The sequence below is a fragment of the Pseudopipra pipra genome, chromosome 8 (genome assembly GCF_036250125.1).
Source record: "Pseudopipra pipra isolate bDixPip1 chromosome 8, bDixPip1.hap1, whole genome shotgun sequence".
NCBI lineage: Eukaryota > Metazoa > Chordata > Aves > Passeriformes > Pipridae > Pseudopipra > Pseudopipra pipra.
The window spans coordinates 6,804,552-6,829,059 of NC_087556.1; the positions used below are offsets into that span (position 1 = coordinate 6,804,552).

The 24,508-nt window shown below is 40.4% G+C and overlaps 1 protein-coding gene across 7 annotated transcripts in view; it reads left to right on the top strand.

The window, feature by feature from the left end:
- The window catches only part of RHOBTB1 (Rho related BTB domain containing 1), a 56,467-nt gene extending 41,570 nt beyond the window's left edge, over positions 1–14,897 (top strand). For 4 of the 7 annotated variants that reach the window (XM_064662374.1, XM_064662375.1, XM_064662376.1 and 1 more), the window contains 7 exons: positions 1,375–1,560; positions 3,040–4,007; positions 4,427–4,545; positions 6,949–7,099; positions 8,593–8,681; positions 10,095–10,200; positions 10,724–13,028. In XM_064662374.1, the coding sequence (XP_064518444.1) occupies positions 1,375–1,560; positions 3,040–4,007; positions 4,427–4,545; positions 6,949–7,099; positions 8,593–8,681; positions 10,095–10,200; positions 10,724–10,893 (1,789 nt within the window). In that variant the 3' untranslated portion in view covers positions 10,894–13,028. Of the gene's footprint in view, positions 1–1,374; positions 1,561–3,039; positions 4,008–4,426; positions 4,546–6,948; positions 7,100–8,592; positions 8,682–10,094; positions 10,201–10,723; positions 13,029–14,019; positions 14,231–14,725 lie in introns of those variants that run through there. The other 3 variants (XR_010432234.1, XR_010432235.1, XR_010432236.1) reach the window with 3 other exon arrangements.
- The last annotated feature ends 9,611 nt before the right edge of the window (positions 14,898–24,508 follow it).

The following is a 24,508-nucleotide window of genomic DNA, read 5'->3' on the forward strand; positions in this document are numbered from 1 at the left end:
ATAACTTTCCAGTTTGAAAAGCCTTGTTCCTAGATATAACAGATGTGTTGCAGCTTACATAAGAGAGAAATTCGGAGCAGGAGCATTTCTCTTGCATTAGATTTATGCTCACAGCAGTACCCGTATTGCATATGCAGCTATCTTTGGAAATGGTCTTGCTGGATATATCTGTGCCCTCAGTGAAATGTAGAAAGCAGCAGTACTGAGGAGGTATTTCATTATTTAAAAGGTGAATGCTAAGATTCACTGCTGCTGCTCTGTACATCACACAAACTGCAGACACAACACATTGGTGCTAAATTAAAGAATAATAAAAGTGAGATAGACGTGGTATTGCTGAGCTTATCCTGCTGACAATTCTGTATCAATAGGTTGCCTCCTCAAAACGTCCCTTCTCAATTGTTCTCAAGAGTTTCAATTCAGCTTTTTTTCTTCTTTTTTTTTTCCTCATGAGACACCCCAGAGTTCGAGGACTGCTTTGTAACATCCCATCCCAGTTGATAAATAATGAAATTGCTCCAAGTTAGGAATGCCCTGAGACAAGTATTCAGGCATTTCTCTGTCTTTGGGTGCTAGCTCTGACAAAAGTCAGGCAATGGTTGGGTGGATGAACTGTCAGCCTTGATCCTCATATTTATAATTTATAAAGTAAGTTTATTTAGTGAAGTACTCATTTTTTCTAAGGAAAAAAAGCTTGCAAATATTGTCGTGCTTACTCTAAGCCACTGTCCTATTGTACACTTTAGCGACCTTATTTTCACCATGTTTATTTTTGCTGATATTGTAGAAGTGGTCATTCTGCAGTACTTTGACCTTCTAGCAGGTTATTTATTAAAGATATTAGAGAATTTCCGTTCAAAGCACATTGCAGAGGAGACCACCTCAGTCCCTAAAACAGTGCAGTAAAGGTATTTCTCCATGACAAATTTGGAAGTGATCTGTGCCTGCCTGTGTGGCCACTCTGAAGTTTTGCATAACTCCTCTCTAATTCCTAAGCACCAGTGATCTTTGAACTGCAATTTAGGTGTCCAGTCAACAGAATTGTTTCTTGGGCAATGACAGCCTCTGAGTAACTGTGCTGTGAAAGTAGAGAATGGAAAGCCCTCCCTCTTGCCTTAGTGCTCACACGGGCAGGGATCATCTCTCAGAATAGAGAGGCAGTCAGTGCTCCTGGGTATGTGGCTTTGTGCTCCCATGCTTTTGTGGTGAAATGTGTAGCTTCTGTCAACCCTCTGCACGAACAACATGTGTTCTGACATGTGACTGTCAGTGTATTTGTCAAAGAGTAGAGTGGAGTGGTGATGAAAACAGGTGAAACTGCAGCAAAAGTCCTCCGTGGGGTTTTAATCGGATCTTTTCTCGTTTCCTTTCTAGGTCTGATGTGGTTGTTCTGTGCTTTTCCATTGCTAATCCTAATTCCCTGAATCATGTGAAAACAATGTGGTATCAAGAAATCAAGCACTTCTGTCCCCGCACACCTGTCATTCTGGTGGGCTGCCAGCTCGATCTCCGCTATGCAGACCTGGAGGCTGTGAACAGAGCCAGACGGCCTCTGGCAAGGTAAAATTTAAACAAAAATAAGAATTAAAAAAGAAATCACCTTGGTAATCAAGTTACAGCACTTCCAAAAGAGAAATTAGACAGCCTAGATTCCTTTTTTCTATACAATAGGAATATATGTGCTTTCTTCTGATTTTGTTGTCTGAGTTGGTTGGTTCTTTTAACACGTGCAGTTATTATGTTTCCCACAATATTTTTACACATTGGACATCTAACTCATTTGGATGCCTGAACACTATAGTAAGATAGAGGTAATAATGTTTATTGAAGGTTTTAATATGTGTCTTTCTCCTTCTGAACATGTGTATCATGAACATGTGTATCATACCCTGTCACTACTGTCAGGTACTGTTTTAAACTGGCAGATTCTACTCAAGTTTTCTTAGTTCTCGTTTGGTTTTTTTTTTTGGTAATTGTAATCCTTGATCATGGATGGCAGACAATAAAACGGTTGCAAATTAAACTTCGAAAAGTTCTGGTGTTAAAAGAGAGTTTGGAGTCATTCTGGAGAAGCTTTTTTTTTGTTGCCCAGATTCAAAAGACAAGCACTCACATGTTTGGACAAAACCATCTCACAATTACCTGCTTGCTTCTAATTTCTTCCTTCCATGGGAATTTGAATGAGACCAGATTCGTGGAAATAATATCCATGATCATGTAATTAAAGACTGTATTGTAAGAAATTTCTGTAAGGAGATTGAATTAATATTTTGTGGACCCTTAGAAGACTTTGCATTGCATTGCATTCAAATTCTTGATTTGGCAATATGATTTTCATATGTTTGTTTATTAAGCATTTCTTCATAATGTGGATGGGGTGGGCTTTATGTTTGACTCTTTAAAAGGAAATGTTTGATTTTTTTTTTCCCCATAACTCTTCTGCCCTAATTCCTGATTTCACCATTAATAAAACTGAATTGGTACTCCGCATGTCTAGCACAGACTTCTGCCACCTGAACTGGTTATTTATTAGCTGATGACTACAGCAAGCTGTTGTCTGGGGTGTGTTAAGTCTGTGCCAGCTTGTGTCTGCCCAATATGGAATGCTCAGAGAACACACTGTTGGGTCGTGTCTTCTGGTGAGATGATTTTTTTGCTGGGAAAATGGATCCTAGCCCAGACTTTTTACTGGTTTTGTTTACCCTACCTCATGTACTAGAGCTGTTCTGGAAATTCATGAGTTCTCACATAATGCTTCTACAGCCAAAAAAGCCTCTCTTGTGAAGAGTGTGTTCAATTACACAAGGCAGCTTACTCTTTTTCATGCAATTGATTTCTACATATATTTAGTAACAACTGCAAAGACACCACCACACTTAAATGAAATTTAAGTATGTGCTATTCTAAAACTCTGTGGAGTCATGATTGTAGATTTCCAAAGGGAATTAGTGCTGAATGTTTTGTAAAATTCCATGCTTTCTGGAATAACTTTCTGGTGACTGTTGTGTGTGACCAGGTTTATTTTTTGTTTAACCCTAGGCCGATAAAAAGGGGAGACATTTTGCCCCCAGAAAGAGGCAGAGAGGTTGCCAAGGAACTCGGGATACCATACTATGAAACCAGTGTATTTGATCAGTTTGGGATTAAAGATGTCTTCGACAATGCAATTAGAGCTGCCCTGATCTCCAGAAGACACTTGCAGTTCTGGAAATCTCATTTGAAGAAGGTCCAAAAACCTTTGCTTCAGGCTCCATTCCTACCTCCAAAAGCCCCTCCTCCGGTTATCAGAATTCCTGAGTGTCCTGTGCCGAGCATGAATGAAGCTGGATATTTATTGGACAGCCCACTGTGTGCAGATGTCATGTTTGTTCTCCAGGAGCAGGACTGCATTTTTGCTCACAAGATTTACCTAGCTACCTCCTCTTCAAAGTTTTATGACCTTTTCTTAATGGAATGTGAGGAAAGTCCAGACTTGGATGAAACACAGTGTAATAAAGAAAATACAAGTAAGGATGTTCAGACAAGTCACCCTGAGACAAATAGTGACAGTGATGAGAATTCCTTGAAAACTGCTGATGTTAAAATTCCCCCACCAGAAAGCAGTGACTCTTTAAACATGCTAGAACCCGAATCTGGTGAAACAAACCCTGCAGCGAGATCTCTGTCGTCCTGGGGTAAGGGATTTGTTAGTGTGCACAAGGAAATGCAGGTGAATCCTGTCTCCAATCGGACATGTCCTGTAACTGTGGTAAAAATGGATTCATCTGTGCAGGCTGGACCTTTTAAAACTGTTTTGCAGTTTTTATACACAGGCCAACTGGATGAAAATGAGAAAGACCTCACAAGACTCGCTCAGATTGCTGAAATCTTAGAAGTATTTGATTTGCGGATGATGGTGGAGAATATTATGAATAAAGAAGCCTTCATGAATCAAGAGATTACTAAAGCATTTCATGTCAGAAAAGCTAATCGGATAAAAGAGTGCCTTTGCAAAGGGACATTTTCTGGTGAGTAAATACGTGCTTAAGCAGGAAGAGCACTAATTCTTTTCTCATTCATGTTACTCTCACTTCCCAGGCTTCAAAAACTCTGACAGCTTACATTGTTCAGGGAGGATGACCCCAAAACTACAGTGTTACTCAGGCCAACTGTTCCAACCTGGGATTCTGTAGTTTAATTTCTCAAAATTTACCCACAGCTTTTAAAGAAGGGACTCAATTCTCCAAAGTGTTGAGCATCCAATATCCCCCTTTTAAATGAGGCTTTTCATTTAACTATATAAAACTGAATTATTTTTGGGGTGGGGGCCATGGGAAATGAAAGAGGTCCTTGGTTAACAACATGCCAGTGACACACACATTCTGGAGGCACAATTTCACTTGAAGCACAGCTTTGCAGCACGTCTGTTCCTTTGTTCCCATGGCAGATGTGACATTTAAATTGGACGATGGAAGCATAAAGGCCCACAAGCCACTGCTCATCTGTAGCTGTGAATGGATGTCTGCTATGTTTGGAGGATCATTTATTGAAAGCTCCAACAGTGAGGTATTTGTCTGTTTTTGTCCATTTTGCTTATAATGTTTAATGGATTTAGGGTGATGGGACCATCATTCTGTATCTATTTGAAAGGTTGCAGTAATCCCTGGAGTCAGTCTTTATTCTTCCCTTGCAAACTTGGGACAATTTTCTTCTTAAGGCATTAAATAAGGTTGCCTAGGAAGATAGCATCCTTTCTGTACAAAACTTCCTTCCAGCATTGGAGCATGTGTTTAAACCCAAAGTCCTTTAAAATATTAAATATAGGGATGGGGGGGAAATTAAGTATGAATTAGTGAATTTCTTTAAAATAATTTTTTAAGCAGTGTGAATATACATTTGTACAATCAGAAGCATTACAAAGAATACTTGAGACGGGGCATTGATGAAGGAACTGAAGAAGAAAAGGTATTAAAGAACATAGTGTTAAACTAGAAAAGGGAGCTGGTTTCACAGAAATTAAGTGAACTTTGGTAGAAGTTCTACTAACTTTAGTAAAAACTCAGCTCAGATTCTGTATCAGTTTGTCCTCTGGAATAAAGCAGGTATGCAATACAGTTTAAAAGATCTCAGTGCTTTGAATTAAGATATTGAAGCAGAAGCTTTGTATTTTCAGTTGCCTTCATGGTCTGTTTTTCAAATTCCAAACACTTGGCTAATATTTCTTTCTTGTGCTTTATCCATGCCCAGAGTTTTATTTTTGTTTTGATTTTCTTGTTCCTTTCCATACTCATGGGTCTCGCTCATATGAAGATTTCAGTTCTTTCATGTTTAATATTCAGGAAGATTTTGTTCTACTTAGATTTTTCTGGCTTCTTCTAATACAGCTGTAAACATAATTCCTTTCCCAGAGGCACACTCAACAAGTGGTTCATTAAAAATACATAGTTTCATTATAGTAAGCTACATTTGGCAATGAAGAATATGCTTTATTTTCTACCAGCCTATTTTTAATGATTAGCTTAACAGTCTTAGCTTATCTTTCCAATTTAAAATATTTAGCTTCCATTTTGTAGAGTTTAAGACATTCAGTAATGCTTTTGGAAGTTTTAAAATATAGGTAGATATGAATCAAATGATTTCCTTTGACTGGTTTACGAAAAATAAAACCATCTATTTTTACATATTACCTTTTCTGTAATTGGGGCAAATTTAATAAACTCATTCATTGAATTTACAGTTCTCTGCACTAACAAAAATGTATTAATAATGAATGAGTTTCACAGCTAGCTGCTCTCACTTGGAGAACTGAGTGGCTGATGTGCCGGAGAGCTTCATGCTTTAGCACTAACAGATCTGGGTTTGGATCCCACCCATCCAGGCAGAGCTGAAAAAAAATTCACAAATCCCTGAAGGTTAACAACCAGCTACCTGGCAACACTTAACCCCATCTAGCAGGAAGTATGTGCTGACTGCTTAACAGTCAGATTGAGTTGCATGTACATTTAATTAATTCCTCATCATATTTTTTTATTATTTTTCTGCTGTGCCATTCTTTTTCTGCAATTTCTTCAGAATACCACAGTGCATTCTTCAGTGACAGCATCTCTTTCTTGAGTTATGAAGATGTACATTACAAATTGGTGATTGATGGGATCCACTAGCTCAGGGGTTGGAGGCAGACCTACCAGCTGCAACCTTCAGCCCTGCAAGTTTTACCCTGTTCTTGGAGGGTTGATCGTGTGTGCAAACTGTGGTTGAGATGCTACAGTGATAGGTTACAGTGGGGCTTTTGAACTGTCCTTCCTCTTCTTCTAGGTCTCCCTGCAGTGGAATGGAGTTAGGGTTATGCTGGGGAAAAAATAGACAACTTTTGTCCTGGTCTTGGTAGCTTCATCCCATGCTGGTTACACTAATTACATGTGTGGCAAAAACAGCTTACATTTTCTTCATTTCTTCAGTTCTCAGTTCCTTCCCAAACTTCTTTGCTTGGATCATTTGATTATTTACAAACAGACTGAGAGTCTGTTTTATTGTTATCCTTTGGTTTTTGTTAGTCTCAGAATATTCCTTACCAGGAGCAGATAGATTACATTCCTCAGGACATCTACCAAGGGAGGTTTGGCATGAGGAGTGCTCAGTGGCTTTTGTGTATCTCACTGAGCTGTCCATTTGCAGGCTAGAAAAGCACTGAACAGATTCACTGCTTGATGTGAATCCAATTCCAGCAACTTGGTACCGAGTTGCTTGTATGTAAACTGGCAAAGGATCTGACTCTGGAGGTATGCTTACCTGCTGGCAGCTTCTTGAACTTTAATGGGAAATTTCTGTTTTGAAAAATGTTTTCCCTGCATTCCTAAAATAACATGAAGAGAAAAAGGGAAAGTCCAGCAAAGTCAGAGAGGTGAAATATGGCCTCTATATTAAAATCCCTTAATTATTAGAGACTTTTTTCTTAAATATCTTTTCCAGGTAGTTCTTCCCAACATAAACAAGGCTTCCATGCAAGCGGTTTTAGATTACTTGTATACCAAGCAACTGTCCTCCAGTCAGGAACTGGACACACTTGAGTTAATTGCATTGGCAAATAGGTTTTGCCTTCCTCACCTGATTGCTCTTGCAGGTAAGAATTTGTGGCCTTGTCCAATGCAGTGTCTTCTGCAATGGCTAAAACGTGGTTTAATGGTTTTTCAAACATACAAAGATTTTCCCAAGTGTCAGAAAAAAAAAATTTTTTTCTGAGAGGGACATTGTAACACAAATTGATATTTTCATATAGAGAAGTGTATTTGCCTTTCTCTTGCACTTTGCAGTTTCTTGCTGAGTCAGCTCAGAACATTGAAGTTTTCTGTGCTTTAAAAACAGAGGGAGTAAACCTTCTCTTCAGAATTGATTCTAATGTCTGTGGATTGTAATAGCCATTCTGTTGTTGTTAATTTACCTGAAAACAAGAACTCCTCCAGGTTTTCCTTCAAGTCACGAATGAAGTGCTCCATTTTACATTTCTGTTCAAAGAAAGTAACTGAGCCAGGACTGATCTGGATGATCATGTTTCTCTCTATGTATGTAACTTGGCACTGTTATGAAGACATGACCAAGGCCAAAACTCAGAGGCAGATGAAGCAAAGCTACACATATCTACAAGACAACATTTAGGCAAAACTTAATCACATACCAAACCCTAGCTCTCCTTCAGTTGTGCATCAGGACTGTCTCATGTCTTCACTGGTTCTGACAGACCAAATCTTTATTGCCTGATTTCGTATATACATTTTATCTGAAGTTTTGGTTATTTTTTTTTAAGTAATTGCAGCATAAACATATGTACAGTATTAAGAATATTTCATTCAGTTTAATTCTTGATGAAATAATTTTGAGTCCAAAGGCTACTGCCAACAACTGAACCCAGCAGAATCAAGTCACCTGACAGCCTTTCCCAAAAAGCATTCAAACTTCCAAGATTCTAGGAAATAGTTCTAGGAAAGGGTTAGGGAGAATCTTGAACTGAAGTGACTGTTGGAGGGGAGCTGGTCAGCCTTCATCTGGATCCCTAGATCTGAAAGTCTGAAGAGGTCCTGAAGTGACCTTTTCTCTCTCAGTGCTGTGTACACTCATTAATAAATCCACAATTCAGTGGGAAGTGCGCTGTTGCCTAAAAACTTCTTATTACCCAAAAGAGACAGCTGATCTGTATTTCTAATTTATATTGAATATTGTACCCATACATTCTTCCAGAAAGAGAATAGTGGCTGCTGAACTTTGTCCTTCTGTGAGTGGTTATTAACTGCAGGCTTACTTTCTGTCAGAGAGAGATAAGAATTGCATGAAACCAAAATAAATTGTTTGGGTTGAAGTAAAGGGGCAAATCCTCATGGGGGCTGTGCTCCAGTGGAGCAAGACAGTTTATACCTGTGATACAGAATCTTCAGCCACAGCTTTAAAGAATTTGACTTTACCCAAATCTGATGGTATCTGGGTGAATGTGACCTGTGCATAATGTCAGCTAACACCAGGAGGAGGGAGAACATCCCACCTTGATTCTTCATTACCTGTAGATGATCTGACCTTGAAATGTGACCATTTGCCATGTGAGTGATGAGTTTTCTCCTCTAACAGAACAGCATGCAGTACAAGAGCTGACAAAAGCCTCCATGAGCGGCGTTCCAATAGATGGGGAAGTGCTCTCCTATTTGGAATTGGCACAGGTCAGTGTACACAGCTTTTTAAAGATATTCTGGTCTGCAGCTCTGCAGGACTTGCTTTTAGCACCTTACTGGTTCTGAGCATTGCTTCTGAGTGGCTCAAAGTCTGCAGTTCTGAGACTTACTGACAATAAAACTTAGTTTTATCTTCTATTTTAAGGAAGGTTTTTCCATTAGTTCAGAGGTGAAACATCCCTTTAAGTAATCTCAGAGGAGTTGTCTTTCAAATATATGTTTTAGTTTTTCTTGACTGTGAAACTTCCAAGCTCCATGTTCTCATGACCATGGTTCAGTAGCGTGAAAAGCAATGTAATGAAGCTGTTCAGCTTTGTAATGGTGACTGATTCTTGCCTTCCTTTCAATTCAGCTTTGGTAGATTTATTTAGACCCGTATTGCAAAGGCAACATTTTTTGAATACTTAGACTGGCTATTCAGAGTCAATCATCTGATAATTCTTATGTTCAAATACATTTCAATGTTTCTTGAGTTCCAGAAATCATTAAAAAAGAGAGTCCCTAGCTCACAGTTAAACACTGCTGTTTTCCAAAAGGAATCATACAGCAGACTCCCAGATACAGTAGAAAAAGATTACATATTTTTAAAATTTTATTATTCTTGATTTCACATTAATGAGTCAGCTGCAGATTGGCTTGAAGTCTGGGGTTTAAGTAGCACTAAAATACTGCAAAGCTGGCCACCATGCAACATTTCCTGCAGCTGTTTTCAAGTGCCTCTCTTGCAATACCTATAATCCTGTTGGAAAACCAGAACTGAACCCCTCCCAAGAGAGAGCAGCTCTCTTCACTTCATTTTGATTTTACAAAGAGTAATTTTTCATTTTTTTCTCCTGGTTGAAGACAGAAGCAATATCCTTAACTACTGTTAGAATATCCTCTGTGCCCAGTACCTAGCTCAGTATGATGTGTTCATAACCTGAGATCACAGCAGGCAGTCAGAATGCTGAAATCCATACACAGGCTATACAACTTGACTTGCATTTTAGCTGTGCTTCCTTGTGACTGTAGGAAGCTTGTACAAGATTCTGCCTTGAGCTTCTGTCAACGAGCAGTTCTGCAGGGAGTTACTTCAGAGCAGAGTTTGCAGTAAATACAGGGACACATGACTGGTACAATCACACCAGGAAATTCAGTTCCAGTGTGCATGAGTCTGAACACTCTTTGCCAGATACTGGGTATGTTAAACACCTGTTCTGGGGCCAGTGGTTGCTCCAGCAGAATTGTGCAACAAGGTCTGGGACATCTAAAGGCCACTTCAGCCTCAAAAGCTCTGTGTGCTTGGGAGAATTCTGCCAGGTACAATCTGCTGGAGACCGTTCTAGTTTCAGCTGTTAATGGGGGCTGCAAAATGAATGATAACCTCAGGAAGTGCAATAAGCTCTTTGTTTTTCTTCCCAGTTTCACAATGCTAACCAGCTGGCAGCTTGGTGCTTGCACTACATCTGCACCAACTACAACAGCGTTTGCTCCAAATTCCGCAAGGAAATCAAAGCTAAATCTGCAGGTATGGGCAACTTCCTTCCTCAGTTTTCATGAGGTTTCCCCTTCTTTCTCCCCACCCAGTTGATTAAACCTGAAGACAAATATGAGCTCAGACAGCTCAGCCATGAGACTGAACCTCTGCGCTATCTGAATAGCATTCATAAATTCTTATCTGCAAAGAAAGGTCATAATCATTAGCCTGATTGCTGGGCAAGCATTATGTTCTTTACCTAATTCAGTGATGCTAAAAGGAACAGAGCTATTTTCAGGCTCTGCAATGAAAAATACACTCTGTAAAGGCCTTGCTTTTTTATAGCTTTTGGTGGACTGTGGCCTCTTTAGTGCAACCACTTTCAAAGTCTTGTCTCACTGTAAGTAAGGCATTGGAGGAAACTGGGTGAATCCTTGATAAACCAGACAACATAGAGACTGGAAGAGGGATTAGCTGCACAGGTTTTTGCAGACACTCAAGACTTTCCAGGGGTTTGTATATCTTATTGGCTTGTTTGTTTTGCTTTTTTCTTTCATTGTTTCTTTTTAATCAGATAATCAAGAATATTTTGAGAGGCATCGGTGGCCGCCTGTGTGGTATTTAAAGGAAGAAGATCACTACCAGAGGGTGAAAAAGGAAAGAGAAAAGGAAGATGTTGCACTGAACAAACATCATTCGAAGCGGAAGTGGTGCTTCTGGAATTCCTCTGCTGTAGTTGCCTGAACAAAGCAAATAAGTGGAAATCCATAGCCAGAAATTGTTCTTATTTGTTAGAAATAAGATGTAGTTCAGGTTTTCAGGAAACTGTGTTCCAAGTGTGCATTTATTACTGCTAGGGTCAAAAGCACAAGCTCACTGAAAGTGAGCCTGGAACAGCTCGAAGTCATATGTACATTTTTGACTGATAAGCAGATAAATGTCGACCACTATTACATTTCTTTTTATACAAAAAAAACCAAATCCAGCATTAATGTTTCAGTCTCCAGTTGGGAAATATTTTTATACTGTCTGGTGTATTTTGTTCAGATAAAATTCTGGATACTGTTTTATTTTACAGACCACAAAATAACCATGTAGCAGCTTTGTAATTAGATTTTAACTATTTTTACTATGCGAGCACAGTGAAATAGACAATCTTCAGTCATAAGAGACTGCTTTTAGAGTATCTCATAAAAAGTCATCTTAGGAAAAAAAATCTAGTTGCCTACTATGGGTTGTCTTTTTTAAACTAAGTACTGTGCACTGTTAATATAATTAGATGGTTATTTCCCTTTCTAAAGTAAAGGGTTAGAATAAGATCCAATAACTGCAAGATATAGAGTGCTTGATCTTTGCTCAGCTGAATAATAGGCAGTATAATTACCTGTTCAACTGCAGGCAAATATATTTCTAATATTTGCCATGTAAGTGCAAATAATTATGACTATGTGGGCCATGTGAAATCTAGTGATTCTAAGTATTCAGAGGTTTTATATGTCTAGATCAAAGAGGATATTTCTAAAATCATTTAGAAGGGCTTATTAATTTATATCCTTATACAAGTATGGATCTGAATGCAAAAAGCAGTCACACTGCTTGCATTTGAATTACTGCATGGCAGTTACCTTGTTCTGTAGGATCTTAAAACCATGCAGCCATTTCTCATCCTGAATTCCTTTTTGATTCAGTGCAAGCAAATAAAGGGCTGCAAAACCAAGTAGATGTCACCTAGTGTTACAGCATTTTGTAAGTGAAGAAGGGTCTTCACTTACAAGATTACTTCAGTTTGATCCAAACTATTTTATAGCTTTTCCCAGTTAGAACTCAGAATTTTAGGTTATTTTTAGGTAGATGATGTATTTCCCCTGGAAGCAGATTCCCAGAACTCTGGGGGGAAAACTGATGGCAGAAGGGCAGGAATTCTGCACAACTGGTGCAAAAAATGAAAAAGCTTCCAGTGTTTTCAAATAGCCTGTGTGTTTATGACTTTTTATCAACCATTACTCTAAAGCTGCAGTGTTACACTAGATTATGTAAGGATGAGAGCATTTCTTTAAAAGACCAAAACTGAAATACATAGACTGTAGAACATACACATGCAATCCTGTGCAGTGTCTCAGGCACAACTCTGTAACCAAGGTAGTATTGTGTGTTAGGTTCAGTAATACTGTTTTGTGCTGGCAGCTCAGCACACCAATGTGAAAAGCTGTTTGTTTGTTTGTTTATTTGTGGTTTTTTTCTGTATCCAAAGGCAAGGCAGTACAGTCACACCCCAGCACTGTAGGTCAGGAAAGGCTTTGGCCTGAAAGCCATATACACCTCGATGTATTTGCGTTCTGAACGGACTGATTCTTGGCAGACGCTACCACAGGATGGTAGAAGCCACCCAGCACGGAAAGAGATGCTGCTCTACAAACTTCTGTAAGGAAAGCCAAGTGAGGGATTCCTACCCCTTTAGGATTCATCACTGTATGGTGATAAAGAAGGGCTAAAAATGATGGTTGCAAATATGTCTCCTTAATTCTCAGTCAGTGACAATGTGTAGTGTGGAGGAGAACATGGAATGAGAGAAGACGTGTCAAGACTAAGATGAGATCAATAGCTGTTGTCATAAAATGTTAACCAGTCACATTTTAAGTAAGTATTACTACTAGGTTTTACACAACCAAAGCTACTGTATGATTGTAATCTTGCCAAACTGTAATGGATATATAAATGAACCTGAGGTATATGCAATAATATCCAGTTATTCTAGTTATCAGCTACTATAACCAAGTGGCTGGTTCATTTGGTTAATGCTGTCTATGGCCTTTTATCTTGGTGGTTATTTTGTGTTTTTTATTTTGGAAAAAAAAAGTCAATAAAACTGTTTAGTTACAGATTGTCTCCTAGCTCTTTGAAGAAACTTCCTAAACTTTGTGTTATGTGCTTCCCTATTTAGTGCTGCTTGTAAGCATTCAGTTGTGGTATCATTCATTGAGTTTTACTGAACTGATACTTGCACAGCACATTTATGGTTGGAAATGTTACAAGGAAATCCTGCAGTGGTTGTATATGATGGTGGAAGGGCTGGTGCTTGTCACTTACTGTTAAACTGCATAGCAAAAAAAACCCCAAACAACCTCTTGCCACTTTGCCCCATGGTTTCTGATATTTAATTAGCGTGATACTACCCAAGGGACATGAAACTAATTGGTCATGACAGACACAGGGGGGGAAAATGCAGGTAAACAGCAGGAAGTCTGAGGTTTTCAGTACACTCTAAACTTTGTACAGACACTGTTTTCCCTGCTTTCTCACTGCCTTGGTTGCCAACCATTAGACAGAATTCCTCATTAACTGCTTATAGACCCTCAGTAACTACCTCCCTGAATATAGCTTCTTTAATTGACAGATGTAGAAAGTTGGTACTTTTCTAGAGAATTTTTGCAAGATGTCATGCAAAGAGCTTTGAATGTCATGTTAAGACATGAGATGTCATGTTAAGAGCTTTGAAAAAAATCACAAAGCAATGCCAAGGACACTGAAAGTAAGCACATTCAGTACACAGTGTTCTTTTTTTTTTTTTCTGAGTGCTAATTTATGATAATGTTACATATCCAATTTATTTTTGGAAGCAAAAGTTTATTTCTTTGAATTTACCATTAGAAAAGATAACGGGCTTAAAAGAAAAAGTGGTGACATTAGATGTAAAACTGTTTCCCTTGATTATGAGGAAAGCAGTAGCATGGAAGAAAGGAGCAAATCAGAAGCATTACTCTTCAAGGCGTTCTTTTTTAAATATTAAGACCAATATTAAGATGTTGCATGTCCTTTTTTTCTGGGGAGTCTCATTTCTTAGAAACACTGTTTTTCTATTTGTTCTTCAAGACAGAATTTCTGTGAGCAAGTTTCTCTGCAGCACAACACGAACCAGCTTCTGTGGCTTCCTACCCACAAATAGCACACCAGAGCCAGGAATAGAATTGTTTTGCGAGTAAGATGGGATTGGCCAGACTGCAGCCACAACTCACTAATTTCATTCCCTGAAGACCCACTCATCCCAGTCTTTTAGTCAGAGCAGGCCTCCCAGTGTGCAGAGGTAAGCCAGACAGGACGAAATGTGTGGGTACATTAAGAAGGGTTGCCCAGTAGAAGAGACTAATCTGGAAATCCCTTTTGAGCACTTGAAAGCATGATTCTGCCAAAAGGAGTAAGGAAAAGCAGCACAGTGATTTAGTGCCTTAATTCTTCAGCAACTTACTTACAGATAGCCCTCGAATAAATTATGCCTAGAAGTGTTGGATTTGTAAAATCAGGGGATTCTTTTTTTTCCATTTGTGAGTAAAAAGCACTGATAGACCAGCTGAAGGCATCTTGGAAATCCTTCTCTCAGGGTCAAGTCTTTCATCCTCTGTACAAAGAGGTTTAGATAAAGATCTAATGTGCTAAATAGGATTAATTTTGGTACGTAAACGCCAGGATGGTGACATATTACAATTCTTCCAGACTTTAAGATTACAGTCTGGTGAAGAGATTTGCTTTGTCAGATGACATTACAGTTTTGTCCTTATTCTGTCCCTTCTTTTTTTTTTAGATCACAGTCTTTATACTGTTGTCACTGGATAGACCAGCATTTATTTATTCTGGATTGGAATCCAAAGTATGTACTATGCAGTGAGATGTCTTTAAGGTGTCTGCTTGCCACTCCTGAAACCCCTTAGATTTCTGGTCTATTAAAATGATCTAACAGCATTTGCATGAGCTTACTTCTCCTGCAGGCAAAATTCCTATTGAAATGGATGAGATACTACACACACACAGACGTTGGGCTTTGAGGTGCCACCTAATGAATTGACACGTTATCGCTTGCCTGTGTTTCAAATCTTCCAAAGAAGTTTGCTCTGTTTACTGCATGCAGGATAGGACAGTGTGTTAGGAGTGATAATCCCCATCCTGCAGGCTCTACAATAGGGTAATTTATTGTCAGTTAACTTATGCCTTTGCCTTTAGCTAAGAGAATGTAACCCGTGTCACGGATTCACTTTGCACCAGCAGCCGGAGTAGTGGGACTGTTGTACATTTATACATGCAAATGAAATCCCTCACTGCTGCTTACATAAAAATCTTGATTTCTGGTATAAATATGAAAAGCTTTTGGATCAAGGCTGCAGGAGACTAAGATGAAAATTTGAACATTAGAAGATGCAAGAATGGTTATGGTAATGTATCCCAGCTCTAGAGAAAATCAAACTGAGAAGGTGAAGGTGTGATTCAGAGTGAGCAGTTGGCATGGGACAAGAGAGTTGTGATGGCTCCTTTGTAATTGCTCGGCCTTACCTTACCTTTTGGTTTGTAAGCAGGGCACATAGATACAACATCCCACTGGGATGTTCTGCAGCAACAGATGTTCCCAAGATGCAGGTCCTGCATCCCACCCCACAGGTTACAGTGGAAACATATTATGTTGCTAATTCATAGTGGAGATTTTCCTAAGAAATTTTCTTGCCTTTGACATTAAAAAAAAAAAAAAAAAAGAATTCTTTATTCCCCATTGGGATTCATATTTTTGTAAGTTATGGCTGCATAATAAGGCTTACGTGGCATTCCAAGTATTAATGCTGCATATTCAAATTATTCTCACAGGTTTTAAAAAAATCCCCTACAATTAGCAGCAGTTTATGAGTATATGATTAAACTTGTATCTTAGTCATTAAATATAAGCTGGTCCTTCAAACTAGATGATCAGATGTACTTGCCCCCACCTCCAAACTATTTTAAATATTAGTTGTGCACTACATATTACAAAGAAATTTGTTTACATTTCTGCCCTGGGTGCTGACTTAGACTTACAGCCTTGTAAAATTTTGTGGATCCCTGTGCTCTTTCTATTACATGTACATTTTTCAATTATAGTGTATCTGGGGTTAGTTTTTAAATAATTGGCAGATCTCACCAAGTGATTAAAGTCTGTTAGATGATGATGTCTTTTCCCACAAGCAGTATAAAGGAAGGGGGTTGCTCAGAAGCCCCTGGGGAGCCAGGGGAACTCTGTGAATCCTCACCAGTCCCATACAGCAGAGTCTGCAGGAAGAGCTGTGTCGGCTTGCAGGGGACGTGATCAAGTGTCACCAGTGCTGCAGTGTGTAAGGCATCCAACAGCAGTCTAAAACAGCCTCAACCAAGTGTAAGTACCCACAGACTTGCTGCTCATCTTTGGGTGACTCCCTCAGGCTGGTCTGCTGAGGCAGGTCCTCCCCAGCTTCACTCCCCCTTGCTTTTGGCTGGCCAAGGGCTGTGAAGTTGGGAGTGTGCAGGAATGATTTCCACCCTACTGAGCAGAGTGCATCTCTGGCAGGTGCTGCAGCTCCCACAGCTGCACAGCCTTGCCTTTCTCAGGTTTCCAGGGCTTGGAAAGGTAACGAGCTGTAGACTGATGTCTGCCCTTAATGGGTTTTTTTAATCTGCTCAGGGGGTCTGTTTGTTTGTTTGCTGTAGTCGCAGCAAGGTTTGTTTTGTAGAAGCTATTTGTTAAGAAGATAGGAGGAATAAGAAATAAAAAATGACTGCATCAAAAGATAATTGGGTGATTACCTGAAGATAATTGGGTAATTAAGTTAAGGACTTGCTTTCCTTTCTGCTTAAGGCCTCCAGTGTGTCTGAAGGTGAGGAGGGGACTGAAGGTCAGTGCAGGGATTGCTGGGCAGAATTTTCTAGACTGTTAATAGAACAGATTGCTCCTCTGTAGCTGAACAGAGGGGCAAGGAGGCTGGTGCCTCAGGGTTTGTTAGAAGCCATGAAGCACCTTCAGTTTGTTCTGCTGCCTCTTGGCAAAGCACTCCAGTAGGTGCTGTTGGTCTGAGTTTGTTGTAGGGCCCCAGTAAGTGTTCTGTGCCCTGCACTGAGTGGGGGTACATAGAGCACATGTGCCATGTACCTGTAAAATGCAGGCACTTGCTGCATGGGGTGCAACTATAGGGACAGCATTTGATGACCTCTCTGCTTTCTTCTAGATCCATGGCTTTTGTTTTGACATTGCTCACCCTCCCAGCCCATTAACACTGGGAAACTTCTTAGTTAGAACTGCATTCTCCCTTTTGGCTTCAAAAGCTTGTTTCCTTAAACCTGGTACCCAGACACTGAACAGAAATCCAGTTCTCCCCACTGCACTTCCCATTGTACTTACGAGCTGTTTTTTCAGTTCCTGTCAGCCAGCCTGCCCACACAGAGCAGTCAAGCTGCAGAACTTGCCACATGACACTGGGGATGTGAAGAGCTTGCATGAGTTCCCAGATAACCTGGAAAGGATCATGGATGAGAAGTCACTGGGAGTTAATAAATACATAGAGAATATGCCTGACTGAGCAGTTTCCAAAGTCAAACAAATAGTTGGGGGTTTCCAGAAGAGGTATTGCTAACTGGTCATGCTGTTCTTTGTTCCTCTAGGCACTGGGGTTTGGCTTCTGTCAGAGGCAGTGTAAGGGACAGATGAATCCTTGGTTTGACTCAGTACTGCTATCTCTATGCTCCAAAAATGCCAGGATGAAGCAGAGGGGAGCTTTTGCCACTTTTCTGTGGGCTCCTTTGCAGTGAGCCTGCCTAAGAACCCTATCTAATAGGGTTCTTTCCATGCCCTTTTGCTAATACCTTCCTTTATTGAACATTCTTATGATCCTCTAACGCCATTGTTATAAGTGCTAATAATAAATCTGTGTGACATTGATGGTGGCAGGTTAACATACAGTACTGAATGGAATTATTGCCTATTCACTAAGCCACACCTTGGCAGGCTGTCCACCATCCACCGTGGTGGCTCCGGATTGTTATGGTTTTTTTGCAGCAGAGTTGAAACAGAAATGGTTTCATCAGGGTCATGCAAGTGATCAAGACCTGCCCCTGGTCTCTCTCCTTTAGGTGTACAACTAATCATAACCAAATCTTGAATGGACTGTCAGGTGTAAGCTACAGCCTCAAGTAATCTGCTCTCTCTCACTGCTTCATCTACTGCTATTTTCTTTCAGGGACACATAGTCAGATCTTCTCTTTGAATTCCCTTTTGGCCTTAATTGCAATACCTAGGGAGTAAAATTTTCCCCTTGGCCCTTCAGCAGTCAACCACACTGTCATCTTCTGATTTTGGCAGCATCTGAGTGAAGCACTAATCAAATCAAAACCATTTGACATGGGCACTTGACATTTCAGGAGCGTCCTGGTTCTTTGACACAGGCTATAATTGGGCACAGGGAAGGCAGACTGGCACAACATCTGTATTTGTGGTGAGTTGTCTATGCATTTGGAGGGAGTGACATACACTAGGAAACCAGAAGACTCCCCAGGAAGAGTTAGCCCTTCTAGCCTGCCAGGAGAGCAGGTGTCTGTAGCACATGAAGGGCTGTTCAGCCTGGGGTGAAAATTGGAGAAGTCCAAACTCATGGAAGGTGAAAAGGCATCAGGGAGTAATTTAGCACTCCCATAGTATTAGAGTTGAATGGCATCAAATGAAACTAGTACATGGCAGGTTCACCACCAAGAGCATCTCTCCACACCAGTGTTAACTGAGCTGCAAAATTTCTTGCCAGAGAACACTGGCTGGAAAGTCACAGAGCTCCCAGATGAAAACTTTGGGGAGGAAACCTGTCAAATACAGATCATAACCTCTGCTTCAGGGAGTTAAATCCAAGGCACTGCAAGTTGGGAGCATACCACCAAATATAATTTTGTTATTACCTTTGCTTTATGTTTCCTGAAGATTGTAGTATTCCGTTGTTATATTAGTCTTTTAGAAGAGGCCAGATCCATGAAGTGACTGAGTATATAGACGGAAAGACTGCAAAACAGACACCCTTTGAACACAGGAGCCAGGCTCAGGCATCAGCTCCTGGGACTGAGACAGATTAGTCCTGCCCTATATTCTTAATGATGAAATCTGGCCTCACAGTCTCCAGTGAATGCTGGTTGTTGTTCTGGATGATGCTAAATCATATGAGAATACACAGCATGAATACAGTGTCTGCCAGGGATTTTAGGTCATCTTGGATCATTTTGCCCTAACCAAGCACCCAAATAACACATTAGATTCAGCTCTTTGTGTTGTGATCCCCAGGGTCACCTACGCTGCCCTGCTCTTTAGGATTCCCTTTTACCTGTTGGGAATGAATCACTTTCCAGTTCTGGAGCTGCACAGTAGTATATTAAAAAAAGAAACCACTGCTGTGAGCAGTGATAGTAGGGAAATCTGGAGGTATATCTTGCCTTGAGTGTGGCCATCAGCCTGTTGCTGACTGTAGAGAGCCAAGGTAAATACTGTGTCCAGCCATCACTTCTGCCTGCCCTCTGTCTTGCTTCTTACTCACTTGGCTTATTTTCACAGACAAAGCTGACAAAGCACCATCACTTAGTGTGATACACGTTTCTTTGATTGCACTGGGAATAATCTTTCATTACTATAAGCTTTTTCAATTTTCTTAAGGCCTTTTACCACTTTGCCAGCATAGCATAATTTATTTTGTTGAGCGGTTTACACATTAAAGTGTGTGAAGTTTTATTTATATGTCTCTGATGAGTTCCTTCCTGGCTAGTGGATCAGTGCTGTGTTTTGTTTTTTTTTTAATGTAGCTTTCTGCTTTCACAATGCAATTTTTCACCTAAAAATGAGACTTCAAAACCTGCTGACTTCTGCCACCTCACACCAGTTCAATTCTCAGCTCCAGCAGATTGAGTAGAGCCTGGCATCCTCCCTGCAGCAGGAACAGAGCTGAGGACCCTTCAGAGAGCAAACTGCAACTTTTCCCTCTGAGGTGCTGTCCTTTGGTTTTCTGGCTTCATGCCTGTAGTTTAAGTTGTGTATTTTTTACATATATTTTTATATGTAGTTTTAAATGTTTGGTCTCTCTTAACTCTTGCCTTTAAGACTGAAATGGTTCCTTCTTCCCCATATATCCTCCTCCCTCTTGAAACTTAAGCTTTTTGTAAACTATGTAGCAAAGTGTGGGCATTAAGTGTGATTATAGATGACTGTGGGTGTATTCATATCAGAATACAGGGAAAATGACAGTGACTGAGAGCTTGTGCAGCACCTCAGGTAGGACAGACCAAGGCACAGCCAGAGCCATCAGGCACTGCCCAGTTCCCACTATTTCTTGTGAAAGAAAGAAGGGGATACACTCCTCCCAGATTGCAGTCACAGCACATCACTTAATCTACCATAAATGCCTTTTGGGAAGTGCCCAGGTTCAACTGAGAGCCATTTTTATGTGAGGCTTAGGGACTGGGTTTCTTAATAGAAACCCAAACCTTGACAGAACACCTATGTTTGTCAAAAGAGTAAGCATTGAGTCTATTGGTACTAAACTAAGCTGGCTAACAAAAATTACAGCCAAGTTCAGAGCATTTAAAGTTCTGGGAGAAGAGCCCCTTCTGTCTTTGCCCTGCCTCAGTGGCATCCTGTTTGGCAGATTAGACCCTTGGAAGTACTGTGTGTACTTCACCACCTTTTGGACTGGTAAGAAGAAAAAGGAAAATAGTGTTTGGAGGAGGGTAAAGAGTGTATGGTAGGCAACACCAGGAGAAAGGAGGGCTTGTTGTTAGATGCACAATCATCACCGTGAGTGGGTTCACCTGCATTCACCTGAGCTGAGAAGAGACTTTGCAAGCCTCACACACTCACTCAGCTCCGGGTCCTCCCCCGTGTACCATCACCCTCTGACCTCCAGCTGCAGGAAAGCACTGGAGCAGCTCATTAGGCAGGACCACAGGTGAGTCGTTAGGACAACCTTCCCACCCTTCCCTTTGGATGAGTGCCACCTGCACAGATGGCTTCCTTTTGGCTCTGCTTTCTGCTGAGCTGGAGCAGAAAGAGCCTACCTCAGATCAAATCTGCCTTTGCAGAGCTAGCTAAAACAGGGCTGTGTGACTAGTTGTGAAAGAGCATCGTGTTCCCTCGTAAGTATGAGGCTCCTTTCCTCTGGTTTGGGGTATTTTACCTGCTTGCTGAGGGTTTTGAAGGTTGCCAGGAGAATAGGAAAATATGTCAAACAAAAAAATGCATTACAACATCTAAAGAGGGTAAATTAAAAGCTGAATGGGCTGTTGAAATACTAATTCAGGCAATAGGAGTGGCTGATCATTAACTTTTCTGTAGTAGACCAGGCAGTGCTATAAAAGCATATTACTAAGATTAATTAACTTAGCACCATAACACCTCTTTTAAGTAGGTGGATTACCTCACTGAATAGGGAAAAAGTAATAGAAAGGAGTACTCTGTGGAAGTTAATTGTAAGTACATCAGCTGCACAGAGCCCCACACCTATTTGTCCTCAATCACTGTATAAAGCTACAACAATACCCTCCATAGCTTTGAGCAAAGCATTTTCCCTGCTATTAGTGACCAGGTGGGATTTGTGATCATGATATCCCACGTGGCAGCTCATCCCTACAGTTATTAGATGTTTTACTACTCATTTCTTAATTAAACACCTCTTTCTTTAGCACAACAGTGTAGTATAGCAGCAGGGAGCAGAGACTGAAGTCCAAAGATGATGGGAATTTACAACTATTTTCTTAACAGAGGCATCTAGCAATGTTATGAACTAGTACAAACCAACCCCAGTTAAACCAGAAGAAGGCTTATAGCCAGCCAAAGTCTTAGATGCCAAAACTGGACAGAAGAAGCTGCAAGGAACACTTGGGTCAGTCTAGGAGCAAACATACAGGTTAAACAAACATGGACCTAAACTGCTAACAGCGGGTAACCACTGAAGTGCCATGGGATGGAAGATTTCATGCAAAGAAAAAAAGGTTCCTATAGGTCTTGGAAGATAAAAATCTCCTTTTCCAGTTTCAACTTTTTACATAAAAGAAAAATAAACGTGAGTTTAAGCCACGTAAGCGTGAAGCACTTTACCTTTTGCTTCCTTTAGCTCTGAGCACAACTGTTGCCCTCCATCAACAAGCTTCCTTGGGGAAGCGATTCCTTTGATGCTCCCTCTGTCCGTGTCACACACTGCATTTGTTCACAGTTTTGTAGGGAATACATGTGACTAAATATATGAGAGAATTACCAGGGCTGTTCCCGTGCTTTGCATGTGTTCATCTGAGGCTCTCTGGAGCTGTATGCTTTCTTCAGCATGATGAAAGCTCTTGGGGGTGCTCTGTCAATCTGGTTTGTGGTCCAGGCTAACATTCCTTGTGCTGTAATTTTACCTGCTGTAGGGAAATTCCTCCTGCCAGGAGGGTGATTGGTAGTTCATGAAACAGGTCTGTATGGGTTTGGCTGGGTCTGTTCACTTCACTGCTCCTGCCAGCCCTTCTTTTTGAGAGTGGGGTTTGTTGATGGGGCTGGGACCTCTCAGGTAGTCATAGGACATTAAGCCTCCAGTACTGATGTCTCAGCTGGACTATTTTATCTGGTCAGAAAGTCCTATGGGGCCAGTTGAGATCACATAGCTTGTAATTTTATAGCCAGAAATTATTAAAATAATTAAAGTAATAATAATAAACCTTCACTTACTTTAATGTCAGATCTTTCTGACACTGATGATTCCTCCAGCTTGCACATAACTCCCATAGCCTGAAACTCTTCTGAATGAGTCCCATGCCCTCAGTTCCACAATCTCAGGGGTAAAACCTGAAAAGCTGACTTCAGCTCCTCAAGAGGTGAAAGGCTTTCTGGGCCCTCATAAGAGATTTCATTGAATCCAACAATCTTTCCTTTGGAAGCCAAGTTATTAAAATGGCAAAGTCAAGCACTGTCAAAATCATGGCAAATGCTGTGAGCCTGTCACTTTGAAATTGCAGGGGCAGAAGGTGAGAAACTTGCCTGCTGGTCAGGGAACTTTCTGAAGGCTCAGTTACTCAGACCAGGTTGATTTTTATTATTATTATTATTTAATATGTTTTTTTAAGAACTATACTTGGGTTACCCCCCATTTGTCATAGGCTCAAAGCAAGTATCACCTAATATAGATCAGGTGCTTCATGGTAATGTCACATCCCAGAATAACCTTTTCATTTGACTGTGCCTTTGGTAAAGCAAGGAAGCCTGGAAGCTTTTTCCTCATTCTGTGTTCCTCCTCAGTCTTAGCAAGCCCCAATTGTAACACAGTGGCACGTTGGTTTTGTTTTATTGGTCTTTTTTTCCCCCAGGAGATATGAATTAACAGAATACTTTCAGGACAGGGCTTAAGATCTAGGCAGCAGGACAGTCCCTGTCCAAACACAAAAAATGACTGGAAGAATAACCAGTGCTGGATGTGAGCTGGCTACTGAACCGACAGCTGCCTGGGATGTGCCCATAACACGCTCTGAGGCTGTTCAGAATTTTGGGATTTGGTTTTGTTTATCTGGGTGCTGCTGAAGAAGCTTTCCTTTCCCTGGTATTTTAAAGGCATGTGTTGTGACCTGTCACTTGCTAGATTTGTTTGATGTGAAATCTGAGTCTGGCTATGGAAAAGCACACTGCAGGAACGTGTTTATTTTGCTCTCTGCTGGAGGTAACACCGAACAGCTTAATTTCCAGTTTTCTTGTAGTTTCAGCTCAGTGTTGTGTTGTAAATGTAATAATCACATTTAGGAGGAAAATTGTCATGTGTGGTCTACAAATAGAAGGCCCAGAGCCTGCAACTTTGCTTTAGCTTCTCCCAGGCAAACAGCCATGTTCACGCAAAACTTGTTGCAGAAATGGTGCTGGAAACACCAAAGCTCAAATTCACATCTTCCTTAGTCACTATGGGCTTCTCTAAGTCACATCTGCTGAGACTGTTGGCTTCATCAGCTGGGAGATACTCTCCAGATTGCAAAATACCAAATGGATTTTAAGGCCACTTACTCCTGTTCTAATTAAAGAAATCAAACCAAACAAGCAATGGAACCAAGTCAAAACCATTTTTTAATGCTGCTTGGCTGCAGAGAGGTAAAACGGAATCATTTGCTTTGCAAATGATTTGCAAAACACTCCCTCTGTTTAAAATAACTGTTGGATACGTGCAGAGAATGCTCTCAGTTCAAATGACAATATAAAGGTATTGAGGGCTAAATTAAACAGCTGATGTTTGTTCAAAGCTTGAAGAAGGGAAAACCTGGACAAGCACTGCTTTTTGTTATTCATAACCTTGTCTTTTTCCAGGTCAGGACTATTCTTAATTAAGAAAGCATTTTCAAGTATATATATATTACATGAAAAATTATTTTATACAGGTAAATTTCTGTGTATAATTTCTCTATTGCAGCAGACCATAATGTCAGAGCTAATGTTTTTTATTTCTTACTGACATGAGAGCAAATTAAACTCTACCTTATTTCTCTAGTTTGTTTTTTTTTCTTTTAAGTGACCAGTCTAGTTTTTATTGTACATGGCAGGAGCAGTCTGAGGACTCTAGCTAGA